General features: G+C 42.4%; 1 protein-coding gene across 1 annotated transcript in view; it reads right to left on the minus strand.

The window, feature by feature from the left end:
- ALG13 (ALG13 UDP-N-acetylglucosaminyltransferase subunit) overlaps positions 1-7,585 on the minus strand; it is a 29,257-nt gene extending 21,672 nt beyond the window's left edge. Inside the window, exons 1-8 of the mRNA XM_042825391.1 lie at positions 7,455-7,585; positions 7,082-7,244; positions 6,714-6,852; positions 4,475-4,568; positions 2,250-2,573; positions 1,988-2,071; positions 878-928; positions 49-95 (exon numbers count right to left, since the gene is read on the minus strand). Coding sequence (XP_042681325.1) covers positions 49-95; positions 878-928; positions 1,988-2,071; positions 2,250-2,573; positions 4,475-4,568; positions 6,714-6,852; positions 7,082-7,244; positions 7,455-7,550 — 998 coding nt within the window. The 5' untranslated portion in view covers positions 7,551-7,585. The remainder of the gene's footprint in view (positions 1-48; positions 96-877; positions 929-1,987; positions 2,072-2,249; positions 2,574-4,474; positions 4,569-6,713; positions 6,853-7,081; positions 7,245-7,454) is intronic.
- Between the last annotated feature and the right edge of the window lie 12,442 nt (positions 7,586-20,027).

Raw genomic sequence — 20,027 nt, forward strand, 5'->3', positions numbered from 1 at the left:
AAAAAAAAAAAAAAAAAGAAGAAAAAAAAAAAAGAGAGAAAGACTTACTTGTAGATCACTGATAAAGCACTTATTTCCAGCTGGCCAGCACTTTCCTATGTGGGATTAGGAGATTACAAGAGGTAGAAGAGCCATCTTCAACACTAGGAACTCTATACTAGCTCTCCATAGTATTGAAACAACGATAAAATTTAGTTAAGTTTATTCAGATAAATTCAGTTAGATAAAGCAAATAAACAATGAACTGAGAGTTGAGACATTGGGATACCCAGGAAAAAAAATGTATTTCTCCAGTGTGGAATGGCCATGGTTACCAAACTGATGGCTAAAGATAATGCTAGTTCTGGCAGCCACCCTTAAATACAGCACTCAAGAATTGTGGGGTTTTTAGGTTTTTTTCAATTGAATTTTTTTTAAAAAAAAAAAGCACTGTTTCAGAGACTGCAGTGTTTACCATACTTTCTAGCTTAAGAGTATAAAGAAACAAGAATTAGAACTGTACACTTCAAGGCTGAGGCTAAGGAAGAAAAAAGGAGCTGCAGAGTCCAGTAAACACATATGATATGGTATAGAGCCCATATTTTCCTTTTTTTAAAAAAGGCAATTGCAGCTACAAATAAGGCCTACAAACATGCCTCAGCTTTATTTTCCACTCTGCACAGATAGCTTCTTTGCACCCAAATTCACCACTAAACACACACACATATGCATATAAATACTCATTACAAAAACATAATATTCCCTATGGAAATGAAACCCCAGGACTGAGGTCTATCTAGTGAAAAAAAACAAACGGTATTGAAAACATTATCCAACTACTTCCCTGTTCTGGTCATCTCAGAATTTAATATCTACACAAGTGCTAGATCGTTCTTACCTTTGGATCTCCCAGTCGTTCAAGGTATTTCTCAAACGATCCCTCCACATACTTTCAAGAAAAAACAAAAAAGAAAATAAGAACTTAGCCAAATTAAACAAACAAAAACGTTTAAAACTAAACATTGTGTCAAAGAAACATCATTACTGGCTGTTGAACAGGACATCCACTGCTGGCTGAGAGAGCAGGGGTATGCACAGAGCAAACACAGCACTGGTCTCTCAAGCCGTATCACTTCAGGCTCTGGTCTGCCTGGGGAATTACTTCAGCTGTTCCCTGTCTCAGGGCACGAGGACGATTCGGGTGTATCAGGATAGAGAGATACCAAGAGGTCCTCAGAAGCTTAAGAACATAAGTCTGAAAAAGACTCAGCAATTCATTTCCCTCCTAGATTAAGCACTTAAACTGACTGCAGGGAAAGAAAAAAAACCCGTGGCCCTAAAACTGCACAACCCGAGAAAACATATCTCAGCTGTTCTGTTTTCGTTTCTCAGCACCTGAATTCTGGCATCATTAATTAAAACGTCTCAGCCTCAGCTGCAGGCAAGTGCCTCCCTAGCCGAAGGGTGGCTGCAAGTAAGCAAGGTACAAAACGTTAGAGAAGTTGGCACGTTAGAGAAGTTGCTATTAAAATTCTGAGAATCATAAAAACAAAGCTATTCTGCAGAGGACCATAGAACTTCGCCCGCGGCTTGTGTTTTCAAGAGAAACCTGGAACCCTGTACCAGCCCAGAACACAACCGGGACTGCAAGCTATCTGCTGCTGACATTTGTGGGTCCTCTGTAGGTAACTCCTGTCTGCGACTAGCAAATAGCAGAAGCATCTCAACGCTGTTAGGATCGTAACAGCTCTACGGGTTTCTCACATCAACAGTTCTACGCTGCTTGTGCCACAGATGACGTCCTACACGAGTAACCTCTGGCCACCCAGTTCATATCAGCAGCTTTATGATTTCAGGAGCTCCAGCACCACGAGGCGACACGGAACACCTCCCAGCCACACCGGGCTGAAGGCAGCACGTGTACACGGAGGTGCTCACGGCCAGCCGCCCCGCTATTTCCAATGTACGTTCGCTGAAGCGCACAAACAAACAAACAACTAGTACTTACGGATTCAAAGTTACGCTGATTTTGCCTCATAAACGAGACGCAAGCTTTCCTCACCTCCATGTGATGAATTTGGCACAAAAACAGCTGAAAAACAACGTTCCGTGAGAACGAAGGAGAAAGCCGCCGAGCAAACTGTCTCGCCGCTCCCAGGGCCGGCAGCGCCAGGCACCGCACCTACGGACGGGCGGCCCCACACGCGCTCCCGCCCGGGGCGCATCCCCCCTCCACCCCCCAGCCGACCCCGGCCCGCCGAGGGCCCCACCTGCTCCGAGATGGCTCTGAAGAGGCAGGAGGCGTCCTTGGCCGTCAGCTTGCGGTACAGGCCGAGACTGCCCAGGTACTCGTCCATAGTCACCTCGCTGAGCGACTTCTGCCCGAAGTACTTCTTCCAGCCCTTCTGCATCGTGCCGGGAAGGCGGCGGGGCCGAGGCTCCTCGCATAGCACTGGGGAGGGCGGCGACGGCCGCCAATGAGGGTCGACGCTCGGCGCGCCCAGGTGCGGCCGCTCCCGCTGTCGGGCCCGCCTCGAGCGCGGGGATCTCGTGCCCGGCTCCGTGCGGGGGCCGCTGCTGCCGCCCGCCCCCTGCTGGGGTTGCACGGCGGAGCTCGTTAGGGAAACGCCTATACCTGCTCGTAATTGCGACTAGAAGCTGCGCTCGGGCATGAGAAGCGCCGGTTCAGGAGTTTGTTTCGCCCGTCTTAAGCGTAGCAAGAAAACCACCAAACAAGGTACTGCTAAGACGGGCCGCCAGCACCGCGTACACGCGCAGTTCTCTCGCCCTGCACACCGAGTAGCCCGCACGGACGTTGTGAAGTTCAAACCCTCTTTACTTTTAAAAGTCATTACCTAGATACATCGATGGCAGCAAAACAGTTGAATTTCCTTACATTAAATAGGAAGCTCCAGTCAGCATCGAGCAACCAAGGCGTTTCCCTCACCGCAGCCAAACAGCTAAAGATGCGATAACGCGCCCTTTCAGCCCCATTCTCCTCCTCCCATCGCCACGATTTACTCAGAAGGCAGCAGTTAATTACCCACGCCCCGGCCTCTCAGCTCAGCACGTTCCCCTTACATCTTTCACTTAAGTTCTCTTTCCACTCCCAGTGTAACCACGTGAAATAAGAGCATCAACAAGGCATCCGCAGAACCCAGCAGGAGGGCACAGCCATTAGCACTAGGCAACGAGAGCCGATACACCGCTAGTGCAGACTCTCTGCTAAGAAACAATTTAGCTTGCTCTCCGTAGAGGCATTACCGAGGTTTTGGCGACGCACATAACTGCTGGCCCATGGAGACACCCGGTCTCCTGACTGAGCAAGCACTGGCACACAAGACTGGCTTAGACAAGTTATTAAATCTTGTTCATAAAGTGAACAGAAAGAAGAAAAAAGCTGTATTTTTCAGTACCGAAATATCACTAAAGCATGTGTATAAAATCGAGAATAAGTTGTATTTATGAATTAGTTTTGTGTGCTTTTTTAGTGAGTTATTCTCACAGAAATACATTATTTTCACAGAATTTAGTTTGTGAACTAGTCACAGAAGACATACACATTCTGTTGCAGACACTGTTTATTAAAAACATTGTGGTTATGAAAGAAATGCCCCTTAATCCTGCAAAATAAACTTCTGCATTGTTTCTTTCACATACTTGTTGCACATTCAAAGTAACCCAACTAAACTGGGAGAAGATCAAACCTGACCATTCACAAATGCCTAGCACTGTCTATACAAATATTAACATTTGTCCAAGATTACTGTCCTTAGAGTGAAACTGAATGCTCTGGTAACACTACTGCTGTGCACAGAATTGCTTGCAGGAAGATTTTACAAAAGCTGATCCTTCTGCAGTAAAATTCTAAATTGTGAATTACCCCTTCAAGGCAAACAATGAAAACAAAAAATTCAACTTGCAAAAGGAAGAAGCAAAGGATGATTCCTTTCTCTAAACCATGCTCTGATCTAGCTTTAGCTTTAACAGTAGCAAAAGCAAATGAGACTGGATGCTACATGTCCTGTCCAGTATTCATGACTTGCATCATCAGGATCTACATTCACAGGGCTCAGCTGAATGAAACATTATTTCACGTTTTTCATTGGTGCAAACTTAGGTCAGGTATTTCACTCTTCATTTCCTCTAGGACATCTCTTAATTGCCTGACCAGCAACTCCTCTAGAATGGATGTGTTTATATTAACAAATAAATAAACTAATCCAGAAGTCCAAATATGCTTCTTCTTCTACCAGGTCAGTCAACTTGGAGTTCATACTCTCCCCTCCTTTTTGGCATGTGCTCTTTTAAGCATTAATATAGATTACTTTGAACTGGAACTGAACTGGAAACCATCAGTTGATATTAACAGGCATTTTCTTTGAATTTGTCCCAGCTGGTGGAATCTTTAAGCATGGAAGGTCTCACTGAGAGATGAGAATGGTTTTATTATGGTCTTTTTATTCCTCAAAATTGTTTATTCAAACCCAGCAACTTTATCCAAAAACAAAGCAAACTTTTCTGGTTGTCCAGGAGGAAAAGGTTTCAAAGTTGACAAGTCCATTGACTGCAGTGTCTCCACAAGTGTGCTGTAAAAACAAATGAAACAAACAAACAAACAAAAAGTTCATTCCAAAGGAGATTTCCCTCACTGCCCCTCATTTTCTTTCTTTCATACTACTTTAACACTGAAACATGTTCTTTCAAACTACTATAAAACTAAAAATAAGGACTTAAGCTGAAATGAAAAAAGACTGCATAATTTAGTGAGCCCCAGCCATCACTTGCAGAACACACATCAACATAAGGCACAGCTTTCATGGGCCACTCAGCTCTGACTTTTTAGTCTTCCATGGCTGCAATGATGGTAGACTGAATAAAGCCTGAGAATCTCCCAGTATGGTTTATGGTGAATTCATCCCATGTGAATACATGGCATTAGTCCTCCACTCAACACTGCCAGAGATAACAGCTGAATCAATCTGTTAGCTTTCAATTATCAGACTGCAAATAAGTTCAAATGCTAAGCACTGTTCAAAACTGAAATAAAAATGCCTTTCTGTTCCCAAGTTACAGACCTTTGGTTATAGCTCTTCTGAAACACGCGAAATCCTATTTGCAGGGCAAAAGAACGAGATGCAGAATAAATAACAGGAATTGCATTTTCTCTGCTTTCAGTTAAAAGGCCATTTGTTGTTTATAGAGTGCAACGGATCATAAACAATCATAAATAAAGGGAAAACAGCCAGATATGGTCAAAACCAAGATAGCAAATGAAACTAATAGAAGCCAGGATGAATACAAACAAAAGGAGCTGCACTTTTCTTTTTTTTTTTTTTTCCTTAAGTGAAGATAGCAAGCCAGTGAAATTCCCTGTCAAATGATGTGATGTGGTGGATGGACAAAATTTGGTTAAAAGGACAACTTGCTAAGTATGTGGAAGACAGGCGTATTTGAAGCTACTAACCCTACAGCACCTGGCTTAGGTCATTCCTGAATCAAACTACTCAAGTGTTAGTGGGAACGTAATAGAAGGAAATGCTTTTCGTTCTTGTCCTATACATGGCCACTGCAGATAGGATACTGAGCTTCATGGACTCCTGATCCATATCAGTAAAGGCCATTCTTATGTTATTTTTTTTCCTAAATACTCCAGATATTTTCATTTTTTCTTATGCAGTCAACTTCAGCGCACTTCAGAAGAGAAGTCTACATGACAATACAATTAAATTGAGTACTAAGTCTGTAGGGAGCAGGCTACTCCTTGTAGCTTGTGGTTTTCAACTGTTGGTTGTAGTAGTTGCAGGATTGAAAAAAGTATTAAACAGGAAAGAAAGGACAGATAAAATGAGTTAACAAAATCACATAATTGCAAGGGTTAAAAGGGACCTCTGGACATCATGAAGTCCAACCCCTCTGCTAAAGCAGGTTCCCTACAATAGGTTACACAAAAAGGCAACTTGGCAGGTCCTGAAAATTTCCACCACCTCTCTGTGCAGTCTGTTCCAGTGCTCCATCATTCTTACAATAGAGTTCTTTCTCATGTTTTTATGGAACTTCCTGTGTTCCAGTTTCTGTGTTGTTCCTTGTTCTATTGTTGCTCACCACCAAATAGAGTCTGCTCCCTATCAACTTGACTCCCACACTTCAGATATTTATAAACAGTGTTAAGATCCCCTCTCAGCCTTCTCTTCTCCAGACTGAACAACCCCAGGTCTCTCAGCCTTTCCTCATACAGGAGATGCTCCAGGCCCCTCATCATCTTTGTGGTCCTCTGCTGGACTCTTTTTTGAACAGGGGGGCTCAGAACTGGACACAGTTCTATATGTGGCCTCACCAGGGCGGAGTAAAAGGGGTAGAATCACCTCCACTGACCTGCTGGACGTACCCTTCATGATCTGACCCCAGGATACTGTTGGTCACAAGGGCACACTGCTGGCTTACAGCCAACCTCTTATCAACTAGGATCCCCAGGTCCTTCTCCCCAGATCACTTTGCCAGCAGGTCCCCCCTAACCTGTACAGGACTCTGTCTATGGAAAATCCACCCTGCAAATAAATGAAAGACAAGCACCCCTGAGATCTGCGCCCAGTGAGGAAACTTACTGAGGTACACGGTTAGTGTGATTTTGTTACAGAGAAAGATGTAAGTTTTCTTGCTACATTCTCAATACTGTAATAACAGTTATGCCCCTGAGCACTGCATTGGGTTGGACAGCCACAGCAGCTCCATACCTGCAGTTACAATAGAGGACGTGTCCATCTTTGTGGAGCTGACGTGCCAGCTCCAGCTGATGATTGTCCATCAGCTTCTCATTTATCACCACAAGCAGCGGCTTTCCTTCCTCTAGAGTCTCCAAACAGCTACCTGCACCTGCAGGAGAAGCAGAAAGCAATCAGCGTTTGCAGCTGATTGAAACATCGCCCTACTCGCTCCTGAAGCATCAGAGACTCCTGAACGTGAACATTTTATCCCCACAACTTTCCGCTGCGGACACGAGCATCCAATGCCAGCTCAGCCCGGTGTCTCACAGCGCGGGCCACCACCAACCTCCCCGCCCGCCCCCAGGAGCAGCACACCTCGGCTACCCGCCGGGCCCCACCTGCGTGGCTTATGACCAGGTCGGCGCTCCGCAGGTCTTCAGCCAGCGACTCCTTGAAGCGGAACACTTCCCGCACGAAGGCCGGGCCGTGCTGAGGGGCGGGCTCCAGCGCGCCCCGCCCGATCTGCAGCACCAGCTGTCGGCAGCCGCGGCTCCGCAGCACCTGCGGCGGAGGAACGGAAGCAGGGGATAGGCCACGGCCCAGGACTGCCAGCGCCTCCCGTTCCCTGCGGAACGACTCCCATCTCCCGCCCTCCGCGCGGCTTCGCGCTTCTCCCCCACAGCCGCCCCGCGCAGGCGCGCGGCTCAAGCACGGCCGTGAGGGGCGGGCTGGGACCCTCCTTCTCCTCCTCCTGCCGTTCCGCCTCCTCACCTCCTCGGCCGCAGGGGAGGAAACGGCCGCGATCAGCTCGTCGAAACTGGTAGTGCCCACGGTGACGAAGACGGACTTCATGGCCGGCGACAGCATGCTCCGCCGGCGGTCGAGCTGCGCCTCGGCTGCGGGCAGACGGGCGCCAGAGGGCGCTCCAGGCCCGTTCCGGCGCTTCCCAAAATGGCGGCCGGCTGAGGGGCGGCTCCCGCTTTCCAGCTCCGCCCGCTGCGCTCCGCTCGGTCCCGCGCGGGGGAAGGAGCAGTGCAGGTGCGGATTTTCACAGAGGAAAAAAAAAGTACATTGAAAAAGGGATTCCGCTCTATGAACTTTTCACGTGTTATTTTATTACTTGGGGTCCGCGGTAACCAGCTGTGGGACCGCTCACAACCTGCCCCTCCCACATCACAGCTGCCCGTTCTTTAATGGCTGTAACTGATCCGGGCCAGGAGGGGATCCCCGGGTTTATCCCATCCCTCCTGTGACACTGACTTGCTTCGAGAATTGCTGCCTTTGTAGATGCCACTGCCCCTTCTCCAGGAGTTCAACTCTCAGAATTGAATTTGCTGAGAGCACTAACACACAGATGCTGCTGCACACCGGTGTAAGTGAGGTCTGGAGCCTCACAGCAGGGACTTCAGTGACAGGATGAATGCTTTCCCAGCTGGAGAGCTGAAGCACCATGGGGAGTCTTGGGTATCAGACACTGGAAAGCTAACAGAGTGAAATGCTCTCAGGGAAACAGTCTCTGAGCTTGTTGTTAGTGAAGAAAACACGAGCTAAGTGAGGTAGACTAAGACATACACAGAAAATAGGAAACTAAGGAATCACCAGCATCCACTGACATTTGCTTAAGGTCACGAGCTCATGTCAGTGGGCTTTTGCTGAACTGGTCTCCTCAGCATAAAGATTTTTAATAATTTTGGCTATGTACTGTGCCCAGACCCTCCCCTCTTAAAAAAATCAGATACTGTCATAGACAGAGGAGATAAAAATGCATAACACGTTCTGATTGCAGCTCAGGAGAAAACAAAGGGAAATCAGGGCTAGGAGTTCTAATCTCCCGACTTCTTTTTCTCTCTTTGCCACTGACCAGTGGTAGCACCTTGAGGAGGTGTTCATCTTTATGCATCTGCAAGGTTGCATTTAGCAGCTTATCTCCCTGATTAGATCGATGCTCATAGAATTAAGTCATTTTAAAAAGCATCAAATTCTTATATTTAATTTATTTTTCCCTCTTATTTCCCATTAAAAATGGCCTTTTGAAATATGTATGATTGGTATCTGAATACAGGTAGGTTTTCTTACTCCTTATTGCCTTTTCTCTAAGTGCACCTCTTTCTGTTGATGTTTCAGGCTGATCTTACTGCCTTCTTAAGAAGTCTGATGAAAGTGCTCCCTTGAACAAGTGCATATCAGCTCCCTCTGGGCTGTGATTCCAGGAGCCAGCAATAGGAAATCAAGAAGGAGCTGAGAAGGGAGATGGAAGCCTTTTTTGGAAAACATACTGTTCATTGCTAAGCTGCTTTAAGTCAGTTGTGAAGATGAAGTCAATAGTAGATTTATTACCTCAGGTACATTTTCCTTTTTGATGAAATCCTGTTGTGAAGAGAGAAAATGCTTATTTTCCACACAAATGAAGGAAAACAACAAAACATACAACAAAACAAACATAAAATGTGTTAAAACATAACTCCTGTTATCCTCTTGCATAAAGGGAACCAGCAGCTTTCTTAAGTGTAACACAGCATATAGTCCTATGAAGAGAAAGCTACTCAAGTTAGATATCTAAATCTATTTATTCCCTGAATTAAGTTTAATATATGCAGTCACAGCTGTATGCATTGCTGAGCATTCCAAGAAGGATGTAGAGAAGATCAAGCCAATCCTCAGGATACCTGATTGCCAAGTTAATGGCTCATTCACAATGCTCATTAGCCCCCTGTTGTTTCCATTTAGCATAATAAGCTACATTAAAATTTACTTTTTGATTAAAGCAAATGGTACTAATGGTAGACACAGGAAAAGGGTACTTTATCTTGAGAAACACGTTGTTAAGCAAAACAATATCAGTCCTGAGTGCTCAGGGCCTTAGTGACAGCCACCAGCCTCATGCTGCTCTTTATGCTCTCTCCCAGGCAAAGGAAGCCAGATGCTAAGTAGAGATGCAACACAAGCTAGGCAAAAACCTCCCCGACAGGGTGCAGCCCAGGTGCTCCAGAGAAAGGTAACCAGAGCAGCTACAACAAGTCCAGTCAGCACTTTAGTAGCCATTGGTGAAAATAAGGTAACAAGATATCTCCAAGGTTAAACTGGGAAACCTAAACAGCAACTCAAAAACAAAACTAAGAGGGAAACCGTCTCACTTCTCCCTTAACTTAGAGCCACAGCTTTAAGCAAAGCTTCTCCTACCTATTGTATGTCCTCCTACACATCACCACAACCATCAGAGGTGGTGGGATAAAGGTTCCAGGTGAGGCTGGTCAAGTCAGTCAAAACATATTAGTGTAATTTAAGGGCCTGACAGTGATTAATAGGAAGTAAGAGTCTAGAACAATAGAAAGAACACTAAATTTGCAAGTGCATCAGGAATGAGTGCCAACACATCTATAAACCCTTCTGAGAAAAGATAAGGGTTAATGAAATTTTTTTCAATAAGGATAGAATTTAAATATTTTGAAATGCTTTCTTTTCTACTGCATTATTTGATATTTGGTTAGGTTTCTGTAGTTTAGCAAGTTACTTCTTGTTTGTAATTAACATACTGTATAATCAATGGATATTAAGATATTATAATCACAAAATAAACAAAAGAGTTAGGTGAAATAGACTAAGATAAAAAAAAGAGAATAAATTGAAGGCTTACCCTTATCCTGGGCTCACCCACAAAACACCAGCAGAGGCAATCTCCAGAAGAGATCCTTCTCCACTGGTAGCCAGCTCTTCAATAGGTCTAGAAGGGGTGCATCCTGGCTTCACCCCTTCTGGCAGCACAGTGAATTGCCTTCACCTGTGCTCCTCTGGCTGGCTCATGGCTCACCTCAGGTGATCAATCAGAGGTTCAGGCCATGACTCAGCAGTTCCCATACACATACTATAACTCAGCAGTTGCAGGCTTTTGCTCTGCACAAGTGATATGTAAATCCATCGTGGTGAGGTACATCCATGCATTCATTCTGCAGTTACAACAAGTTTAGAATGGTTGTCACTGTTCCTCAGCTATGATCTTGATTTCAGCTATCCAGTAGTAACTTAAAGTTCCTATGAACTAAGGCACTCCCCAGAAAACATTCTGTATACGAGCAGCAAGTTGTTTATACTTTTCCTATTTGTTCCTTCAAATTTCAACACAAATATAAAGTAAAATGAAGATGCTTTTAATAGTTAGCCTTTCTGATGCTTAAGTGAGAAATTGGACTGAAGGCTGCCCAGTATGACCATAAGTTAAATTCCACTTTCTTAACAATGCTTTGGGAGACTCACAATTTAAATGAAATACTGAAAGTTACTATTTTATACTGTTTTAACTAACAATAAACACAGGCAGGTCAAGGGAAAAACAAACAACAATCACTGCCTCTTCTTCAGAATTTTGGAAGAATTCTTATTATTGAAGTAGTGCTTTTCATCTTCTAAGAAGTAGAAGATCTGATTGCACAAGAGCATAACACTTGAAGGACATTTAACTACACTCAGCAGGTTCCTAAAACAGATCTAATGTTAGTAGTCAAATAGCAGCAGTCTTTCAGCTTATTCAAAAATATCCGAGTAAGCACCTGTGCAGTTGAAGGAGCAGCACAATTAGGATTACACTTTACAGGCATTATAGTTGGAAAGATTATCAGTTAAAAACCAACAAACAAACAAACCAGCCAAAGAAGAAATGTTCACCTATATTCTAGGCTTACAGTAGAAAACTCCAAAAAGGAGGAACCTCTGGAAAGAAGCCCTTCTCTAGGGCCAGTCAGCCCTTAAATGGGGTCTAGGAGGGGTGGAGCCAGGCTGAATTGCCTTCACCTGTGCTCCCATGGCTGACTGAGTCCTTGCCTCAGATGATCAATCAGTGATTCAGGCTGTGACTCTACAGTTCACATACAGCACCTATTAACAGAGAATCCTGAACACGTAATCATTTTTTTTAGACCTTGTGGAAAACATTTGTAGGGAAAACTATTAGGCTGTGGCCTGAACTGACGATTGGACACCCGGTATAGGGGTGTGGCTGGCCCAGGAAGTACAGGTGCAAACAATTAACCTGTGCTTCCCACCTGAGTGCAGGCAGTGGAATGGGTCCACCCCCAACCAGAGTCATTTAAGAGTTAGCCTCTGAGAGGAGATTATCTGGCTGGAGGTCACTTTGTTAAGAGCATTCTGTGGCTGGAGATCCTTGCTGCTAGTGGGGTAAGTCAACTTTTTTCTTTATATGTCTATTTGTCTTCCTAACAATGTGTTGCCTGATGTTATGAAAATGTTTTGTTTGAAGCAGTTTCACTGTTTCATAGGGGTAGCTGATGTTATGTGTGATTTCACTTGAAATAAGGATTAAAAGTACAGCTGTGAAGATATCGTGTATTTAGGATCACGTTTCACTATGTTTTGTCTAGTTCATTTGTGATTGCTGTTATTGTAAGAGTACTGAATTCTTCCTCTATAGGATTCTATTTTGTTCATTTGCATTGTAAGAGTGCTGAATTTTTCCTCTATAGAATTCTATTTTTTTCATTTGTTTTCTGGAATGAGGATTTTTCAGAAATCTCTGAAAAATTTCTGAAGTGTAGAGTGTGTCTGTGTGATTTCAGAGGGCTGGAGCCTACAGTAGGAGGTTGAAGGAGGTGGGCTTTTTCCACCTGGAGAACAGAAAGCTCTGGTCTAACTTAATGTGGCCTTCTACTACTTAAAGGGGGCTTATCAACAGGAGGAAGATTGACTTCTAGCATGAACAGGTAGCAATAGGATAGGGGGAATGGTATTAAACTGAAGGAGGAGAAGTTTAGATTAGATATTAAGAGAAAATTCTTTATTCAAAGTGGTGAGGTACTAGGAGAGGCTGTCCAGAGAAGCAGTGGATGCCCTGTCTGTGCAGGTGTTCAAGGCCAGGTTGGCTGGGGTTGGTCAGCCTGATCTAGTGAGTGGCATCCCTGCCTACAGCAGGAGGTTGGGACTAAATCGGCTTTAAGGTCCATTCCATCTTATTCTAGCTTGATGTTTTCAATGTGTTACTGAAAAGTAGCACACTGCAATTTATGCTCACTACACTGTGCTGTTTAGGGACTAGAAGGGGATAAAAAACCTCACAAATAATGTTACAGTGATATAAACTTGCTTTGGAGTTTTCACTGAGTAATGGCAGATACATTCTGCTTGCACATTGAGTTAGGCTCATTAAGGCAGACTTAAACTAAAATGGGTAAGAAAGGGGGAAATATTCATTGAGGGACTTAGTCCCATCCTTATTTGTAGTGTAGGCCAACAAGCAGGCTGAGTGCTTATGTATGATTCATTTATCTGTAAGAACTGCAGATCAGTCACAGAATGATTTATTTGGAGCTGGTCCTTACAGTTCTAAGGCAGGTAAAAGTCAGGTAATCCAGACATGGTGTTATGCTATGTTGAGGGAGTGAGATATGTTTATTCAAAAGTATGGGGTCAAGCTGACACAATGTAATCAAGGCCCAAAAGAAAAGTTAGAAGAGGGATGAAATAGATGATATTATCCTGTGAGAGCTTGTGTCCATCTGTGCTTTATGTGGTATAATTTATATTCTAGTATAATCTTCCCATGACAACATCTGGGCGAGAGGCTAAAGATAGACTGAGTGCAAGCTGGTTTTTGTTAGGTGCAAGATTATGTATGCTGCTTTCTTTCTCCTTAGCCTTTCTTTGAAATGTTCCTGATTTTCTTTTGATGGTTCAATTTTGAACACTGTCTCTTTGTATTCAGCTCAGCTTGCCATAGTTTGCCCTGAAAGCTCCGTAATTACATAATTCAAGCATAAGAAAATGCATGAGAATAAACTACTTAGTTCACATCTTGCTTTCTGAAAAATACATCTGCCTTCAGTTTGCTCTTGGAGTCTAAGGACTACTCACAGCTGCTATAATTAAACTTAGCCAGGAGAAAAGTAAAGAAACCTGTAAGCCTGTAATGTCTGATTTTGTTTGAAGGAAAGGGAATTTTTAATGACTACTTAAAACCACAAGCCTGTCTTTCCTTTACTTTGCATTTCTTGTGCAGTACGTTTCTCCTTTTGGCTTGTGATGCAGTGCTGCAGTGGGTCACATGAGGTGGTACATTGTTTCATTTATTTTTGCACCTTTGTTAATCTGCAAGGTAAGTAAAGGTGAACTGGTGTTTCTTGTTGACTTCATATACATTTAAACTGAAAAAATGCTCACTTTTCCTCTCTCCTCAAGCTGTGATGTGGTTCCTGTGAGGGACATTTCTGTTGCAGCAGGGAACTGTCAAAATTTTGTGGAGTATACTTGAGGGAATTATTCCTTCATATTAACGTGATTCGGAGATGCCTGGTCTGGGAAAATGACAGGAACATTTGTCAAGCAGAGTTAAACTGTATACTTTGAAATATTTCGTCACAACACTTCCATACACTTGAATTGTCACTTTATGGGCTTGTTATTTTACAGTGAGGTTTTTAGGCCTGGAGATGCACAAAAGCTGTGACTGAATGTTGACAGTAAAGGGAGTGTTAAATAACCTCTTCCTCAGGGCTAAGAGAAGGCAGATACTAAATATCCCCCTTCTGTGGTGGGAGAATGTGGTTTAGCTAGAGTGAGCATTGTATCAGTCCATGATCTGACTGCTCTCTCGGGTTCTTTTTTAAAAATATTTGGTGGCACCACCTAAAAGTTCCAGATTTTGGAGCTGTGATCATGATTTTTAAGGCTGTACGCTTTCAGAGGGGAAATTGAGGGGGAAAATTACTCAAGTGAATCTTAAGGACCTTAAGACTAAGGAATAAATAATACATCTTGTATATCTGTAACTATGTATCTTTTTATTGCTTCTGCTTACTTTGTATTTAAACAGTGTCATGGTTTTTTGAATCCTGACTTTTGGAAGCTCTGGGCTTTCTATTCCTGTGCCAGTGGAGATTAAGTCCTACTGGACTTTGCTCCACATGTAAAGCAGATCATCTTTACAATCAGATATGGTGTGTACTGTATGAATCCTTGTTGCTATAGGAAGTGTGGCTCAACTGAGCTGATACTTGATGCCTCTGATAGGCTTCTGTCATGGACAAAGTACTTGCATTATAGAACCTGAATATGGGCTTAATATGAAATAAAATTTCTCAAAGTTGGTCATTTCCAATGAAAGTTGGGAGGCTGTAAAATAAATAATTTGAAGAATATTTCCAATACAGGCTGGTGTACAGGCATAGGAGGCAGTCTGAGCTCTACAGCAAGGTGTTATCCTGACTAGATATTGTGATGTCTCTTGGCAGCGGGTCTCTTCAGTTCCCCAGAGAACATCTGCTGGTGACAGTGTAGTGCTACTCCCTGGTGTCTGTGGAAAACATGAGCTGCTATTCCTGCCTACTGGCTACCAGCGAGCACCTCCACAGCAAAACACTCTGTGAATGCCTTGCTATTTTATATCTCTGCATAATCCCTCTGACAACCAAATCTTTTAAAATTCATTTTCATCCAGGTGAATCCAACTCCCTGAAATCAATTGAGCATTGTTCTTTGAAAGCATCTTGTGCTTGCGTGCATGTAATCAAATCCTGAGGTGGCTTTGCATGTGTTCTACAAGCATCAATATACACTCTGTGTTTCAATTTTTCTTTTTGATGTTCACTTTTAAGGGAATTAGAAGATTGCACTCAAGTGAACATCTTTGTATCTTTAGTAAGGATCTTTGTGTGAATGGAGTCCCTCCCTTTTCCCATCCAGTCCCTACTGTACAAGTACATAACAGCATCTGTATGTACTACACATCATAAAAATTAATGAGAAGTCCTGTCTAAGTTTTGCCTTCTGCGTGCTTATTATTTTCTGATGGCTCTCAGCAGCAGTACTTTTTGAAGGCACTTTGAAATGTTCTTTGGAATTCTTCAGGGATTCTGAAGTCACTCTACTGAAAAAGTAGCTTTGGAGGGATATAGACAGGCTGAATATTCCATACGGTATTCTAATCCTGCGTGAGTAGAAAACTGAAAAGCACGGGAGCTGTGCAAACGTGATCAGTGGCATTCATACCACTAGAGGGCTGCCTGCAAATGCTGCTCTGATCAAGAGGCATCAAGCATGTAGCCTCTTTTTGTGTTTTGCCATTGTGTTGTGTATTTTTACATTTGCAATTACTTTTCTTCCTTCTCAAATTGGCTGTCAAAACCAAAGTGAAAAACTGAAAACATGATGTGCACTTCCAAGCCTACCAATGGAGATGGCCACCACAGTTCTGCAAGAGGCCTCAAATACCAAAATATGTCATGCACAGAATCTGCTTATCTTGAAAGCAATTGTTCAAAATGGACCACCTGCATCCTCCCCAAGCCTTTGCACCAGAGGCAGGGGTGCTAAAAGCAGCAAAAGAGTTGATTCATTTATTTTTTGCATTAATAAGATGGTATATTATTATTTACATCTCAGTTTTATTGGCACTGGGGATCAAAGTGGCCACTAGATACTTGCTGAAACTGTGGAGTTCAACTTGGAGATTCTTAAAGTCCTGTTGAACCATCTTTTGTCTGTATGTTTATGTAACAATCATGCTGAGGAGTATTGAAGAAAAATTTTTGTTATGCACACTTTATTTGTGACCTTTTTTATACCACTGGAAATGCTACAAACATTCGATGCAGAGGCAAAGAAAGATTTATATTATGCAGTAAATTTCGCAGAGATGTTAATATGCTTTTTTTTAATGTGCTAAGGGTGTATGTAGAGAGGTGTAACAGATTTGTTAACACTGAAGGCTGGTCAACTTTTGAGTGTGCATCCCAGTGCAGTGTGCAAATATATACTCTTATTTAGGTATCAAAATATGTTAGAATCTTCCTCCAGGATTTCTTGTGTCATAATTCCAAGATACTATTGATCAGTTTAAAATAAAACTGTTTTGTTAGAACGCACTCAAATATTGGACCAGATTAGTCCTAGGTGTGATTGTATGGACTTGGATCTAAAACGGATCTCAGTGTTGTATTTGGGAGAGTTACTATTGCTGTGTGCACTAATGTCAAAGCAAGACAGTTTGGGATTTTGTCCTTAAAGGAAGTGTTACTGAACTCATTGTAATCCCATTTTCTCCACCATATTGCACGCTTTTGCATGACCACCTGTACTTCCATCTACAGTAACACTGTCTTCATTTATTTCATGAAAATAAGAGATTCAGATAGTGGTTGTTCATTTGTGTAAGGCTTTGTATACCAGTGTCTCCTGTTAGTGACATTACAGAGTGCTGTTCTTGTTACTGCTCATATTAAAACAGTGATCCATTGTTAAAGAAATTAGCACAAATGAAGGGCCTTGGCTTTGATTTATCTGACTTTTAAGCTTATCACAGGCTGTGCTGGCAGCTGAGAGCAGACTGAGGCCTTTAATCAATCCAAAAGAAGAGGTAGAACATACCTGGCAGAAGTACAAGTAGGTCTCTGCTGGCCCGGGAGATGGAACTGTAAGGCTGAGGAAATTCTTCATACTTCACAGCATGGCCCACTTCTGGTAACAGCACTGAGCTTTCAGTGAAGATGTGGCCTATTAGAAACGTGACTGAGGGGCTTGTGGGCTGCTGGGCAACCATTACACAGGAGTGCAGTGGGTTCCTATCAGTGTGTTGAACTTGACCCAATGCCTTCACCATGAAGCAAATAAAGTTATTTTTCTTTTCTTAATGAAATTGATATAATTGTCTGGCAGCACACACTGTTGATACAATGACACTTCTGGCATAATTAGTAAAAATAAGTTAATTTTTCTGAATATAATGAGTTTTGTTGTTGAAATGATTCATGTTTAAGATCAAAAGGAAATGTTTTCTGAACTACAGTGTCCCACTTCCCTCCAGGGTCTTAGATTTCTGTCATGATAGGCAAAATCATCCCCTTTGGGTTCTCTTTACCTGGAAATTTATTTTTTACTTTCTAAGGCAGTGAGTTGGTAAGGATTCAAGTGAAATTTCAGAATTTGAGACCGGTTGTATTACACAATGTATTGCTGGGATATTATGCAAGTCACTTAATGTTTTGTTCGTGAACAGTCTAACCCAAGGTGCTAATTAACTAGAATAATTGCATATATATAGAATGCTGTTTTCTTCCATAAAAATAAATCTGTGAGGCGAATTTAACTGCGAGCTTAATTGTGTGCAACCTTGGTTTCTGAAAACAGCAGATTAATAGCAAATATTTTTGAGTGGTATTTTCAGTTTTAACCAAGTACTTGTAACTTTTTAATTGTTAATATCACTAGTCATAGTTACTGATTTGTTAGATAAAATAAACTGTTTAAATATTGTTGTTTTCCACAAAGTCTGACCTCACTATCTGTTTCTAGTGGTCAGTATCTTATGATAATGATCAACTGTTTACTGTGTAGTCTGGAACAATGTCTTTTGTGTTTTGCTTTGACATATGCGCATTTTTTGTGCCATGTTGAGTGTTCTTTTTCTGACTTGAGCTCAAAGGTGTCTGAGCAAGGAACACAGGGTTGCTGGAATCTATTGCTTATGAAACTAAGCAATACAAATGCAAGTTATTTTAAATTTGGGGCATTCTATTTTTTACATCAGACTTCTTGGATGAGTTGAGTCTTGAGGATGTTTGCGGGTACCAAGTAATAAAGATGTATCAGCTTTAAATTGAGCACTGCTGTGGAAATGGCTACAATAGGAGGAATCAGCATGATCTCTCTAGAGTGATGTAACAAAAATGAACACCAATTACAGTGTATTCTGTCCACTGGGACTTAGCCCATCGTTTTGTCTAATTATGGTATGAATTCTACAATGGAAAAAACCCTTCTTCTGTAAAAAACTAATTTCCCTAGAAATACAAAAAAATCTTAAAGAACTCCATCCATTTCTCAATAGATAAAGAGCCAGAGAGAACCTGTGCCAGCCTCTTACCAGAGTGGAAGGGGAAAAAATAAACAACAAAATAACAACAACAACAAAAAAAGCAACAGAAAAAGATAAAGGATTACCCTGTGAGACAAGGAGGGAATATGAAATAGTAGAAACTCCTCTCAACCTTTATCTCAGCTTTATTTAATATAAGAGCTGCCTGTTCTATGCCTAAGGAACTTTACTGTCAAGTGAAAGTTGATAGATCTATTGACATTTACTTGATGAATAATGTTGGACAATAATTGTTGGGTAATAATAGAGGGATGTGACAAGAAAATGGCCAAAACAATCTTCTGCTATACTCCTAATAAGTTCAGAGACACCCCAAACTAACTTGGGTAACCCAGACTGCTCAGGAATGCTTTGTGTACTGTAAATTTGTTACCAGACATGTTATTACAAGAAATGGGTTGCTTGAGATAGAAAAAGGGTAACCTCTGACTCCTCATTCCCAGACCTATTTTTCAGACTAAATTCCAGCACAGATTTGGTTGGGCTTCTGCAAATGTGAGGTGGTTCATTAAGCTCTACTGAGGGTTGTTCAAAAGACAACTGAACAGCAAAAAAAGTTAGCAGATGAGAGAAGGGCTGTAAAGCTTCTTCAGCACAATAGAGGGTGGTTACAAATAAGAATGACGAAGAATAGACTACAGTCACTCAGGAATGAGGTGACCGCATGTATGCATGTCACGAGGCATCTGTTTATTCTGAGTTTTAAAACCTGCAGTATTTAATAAAAAGGCAGTGTTTACCAATGAATTTGCCTAAAATATGTCTTTCCCAGCTGCCTGGTGAAATTGAGTCCGAACTCTTAGTTTCATTCAACTGAAGGGTTTCACATATTTCATAATGATGATCTTTCAAACTACCCTACAAGAAAGAGTAAGCAGCCATCCCAGGAGGAGGACTGCATGTTGCTTTTATTTGCAGATCAGTCTGGGGAAGTGAAAGACCAGTAGAGCTGGAATTAATCACCTCAGAGACAGGTAACAGCTCTCATTGCTTCCTGGCCATGGAGACGCTTGTTTGCCATGTTTGTCTTTCCCAAGAGAGTAATTGATTCTGTAGATGTCTTCATCTTTGAGTCTGATACTGCATGGCCCTTCTGCCTGCTCTAAAATTCTGAGCTGAATCATGAGTAGGAGAATGCTAATGCCACATACCTATGTATGCATCTGACAATAACAGATCTTCCTTTGCTTTGCTGGCCTGCTGTATGGATTACTGTTGTGTTGTAACTGTGTGTGTGCCTACATAAAATGGATTCTGATGTAAAGTTTTAGTTGTATCTGCTGTGGCCTTCTCTGTCAGCTGCTTTTGAGTTGTAAGCTAGTACTCAGGCTTCCTCAGCAGAAGGAAGGAAAGAGGCAAAGTTGCTAAACTAACCAGTGTTCATAGAGTTCCTGCCTTTAATAGGCATGAGTGCCATCAACTTTAGAGTTGTCTATAAGCACTGTCTGAACAAACAACTTGCTCACGAA

The sequence above is a fragment of the Centrocercus urophasianus genome, unplaced genomic scaffold (genome assembly GCF_019232065.1).
Source record: "Centrocercus urophasianus isolate 14NV4802_14NV808 unplaced genomic scaffold, USGS_Curo_1.0 seq_24, whole genome shotgun sequence".
NCBI classification, from domain to species: domain Eukaryota; kingdom Metazoa; phylum Chordata; class Aves; order Galliformes; family Phasianidae; genus Centrocercus; species Centrocercus urophasianus.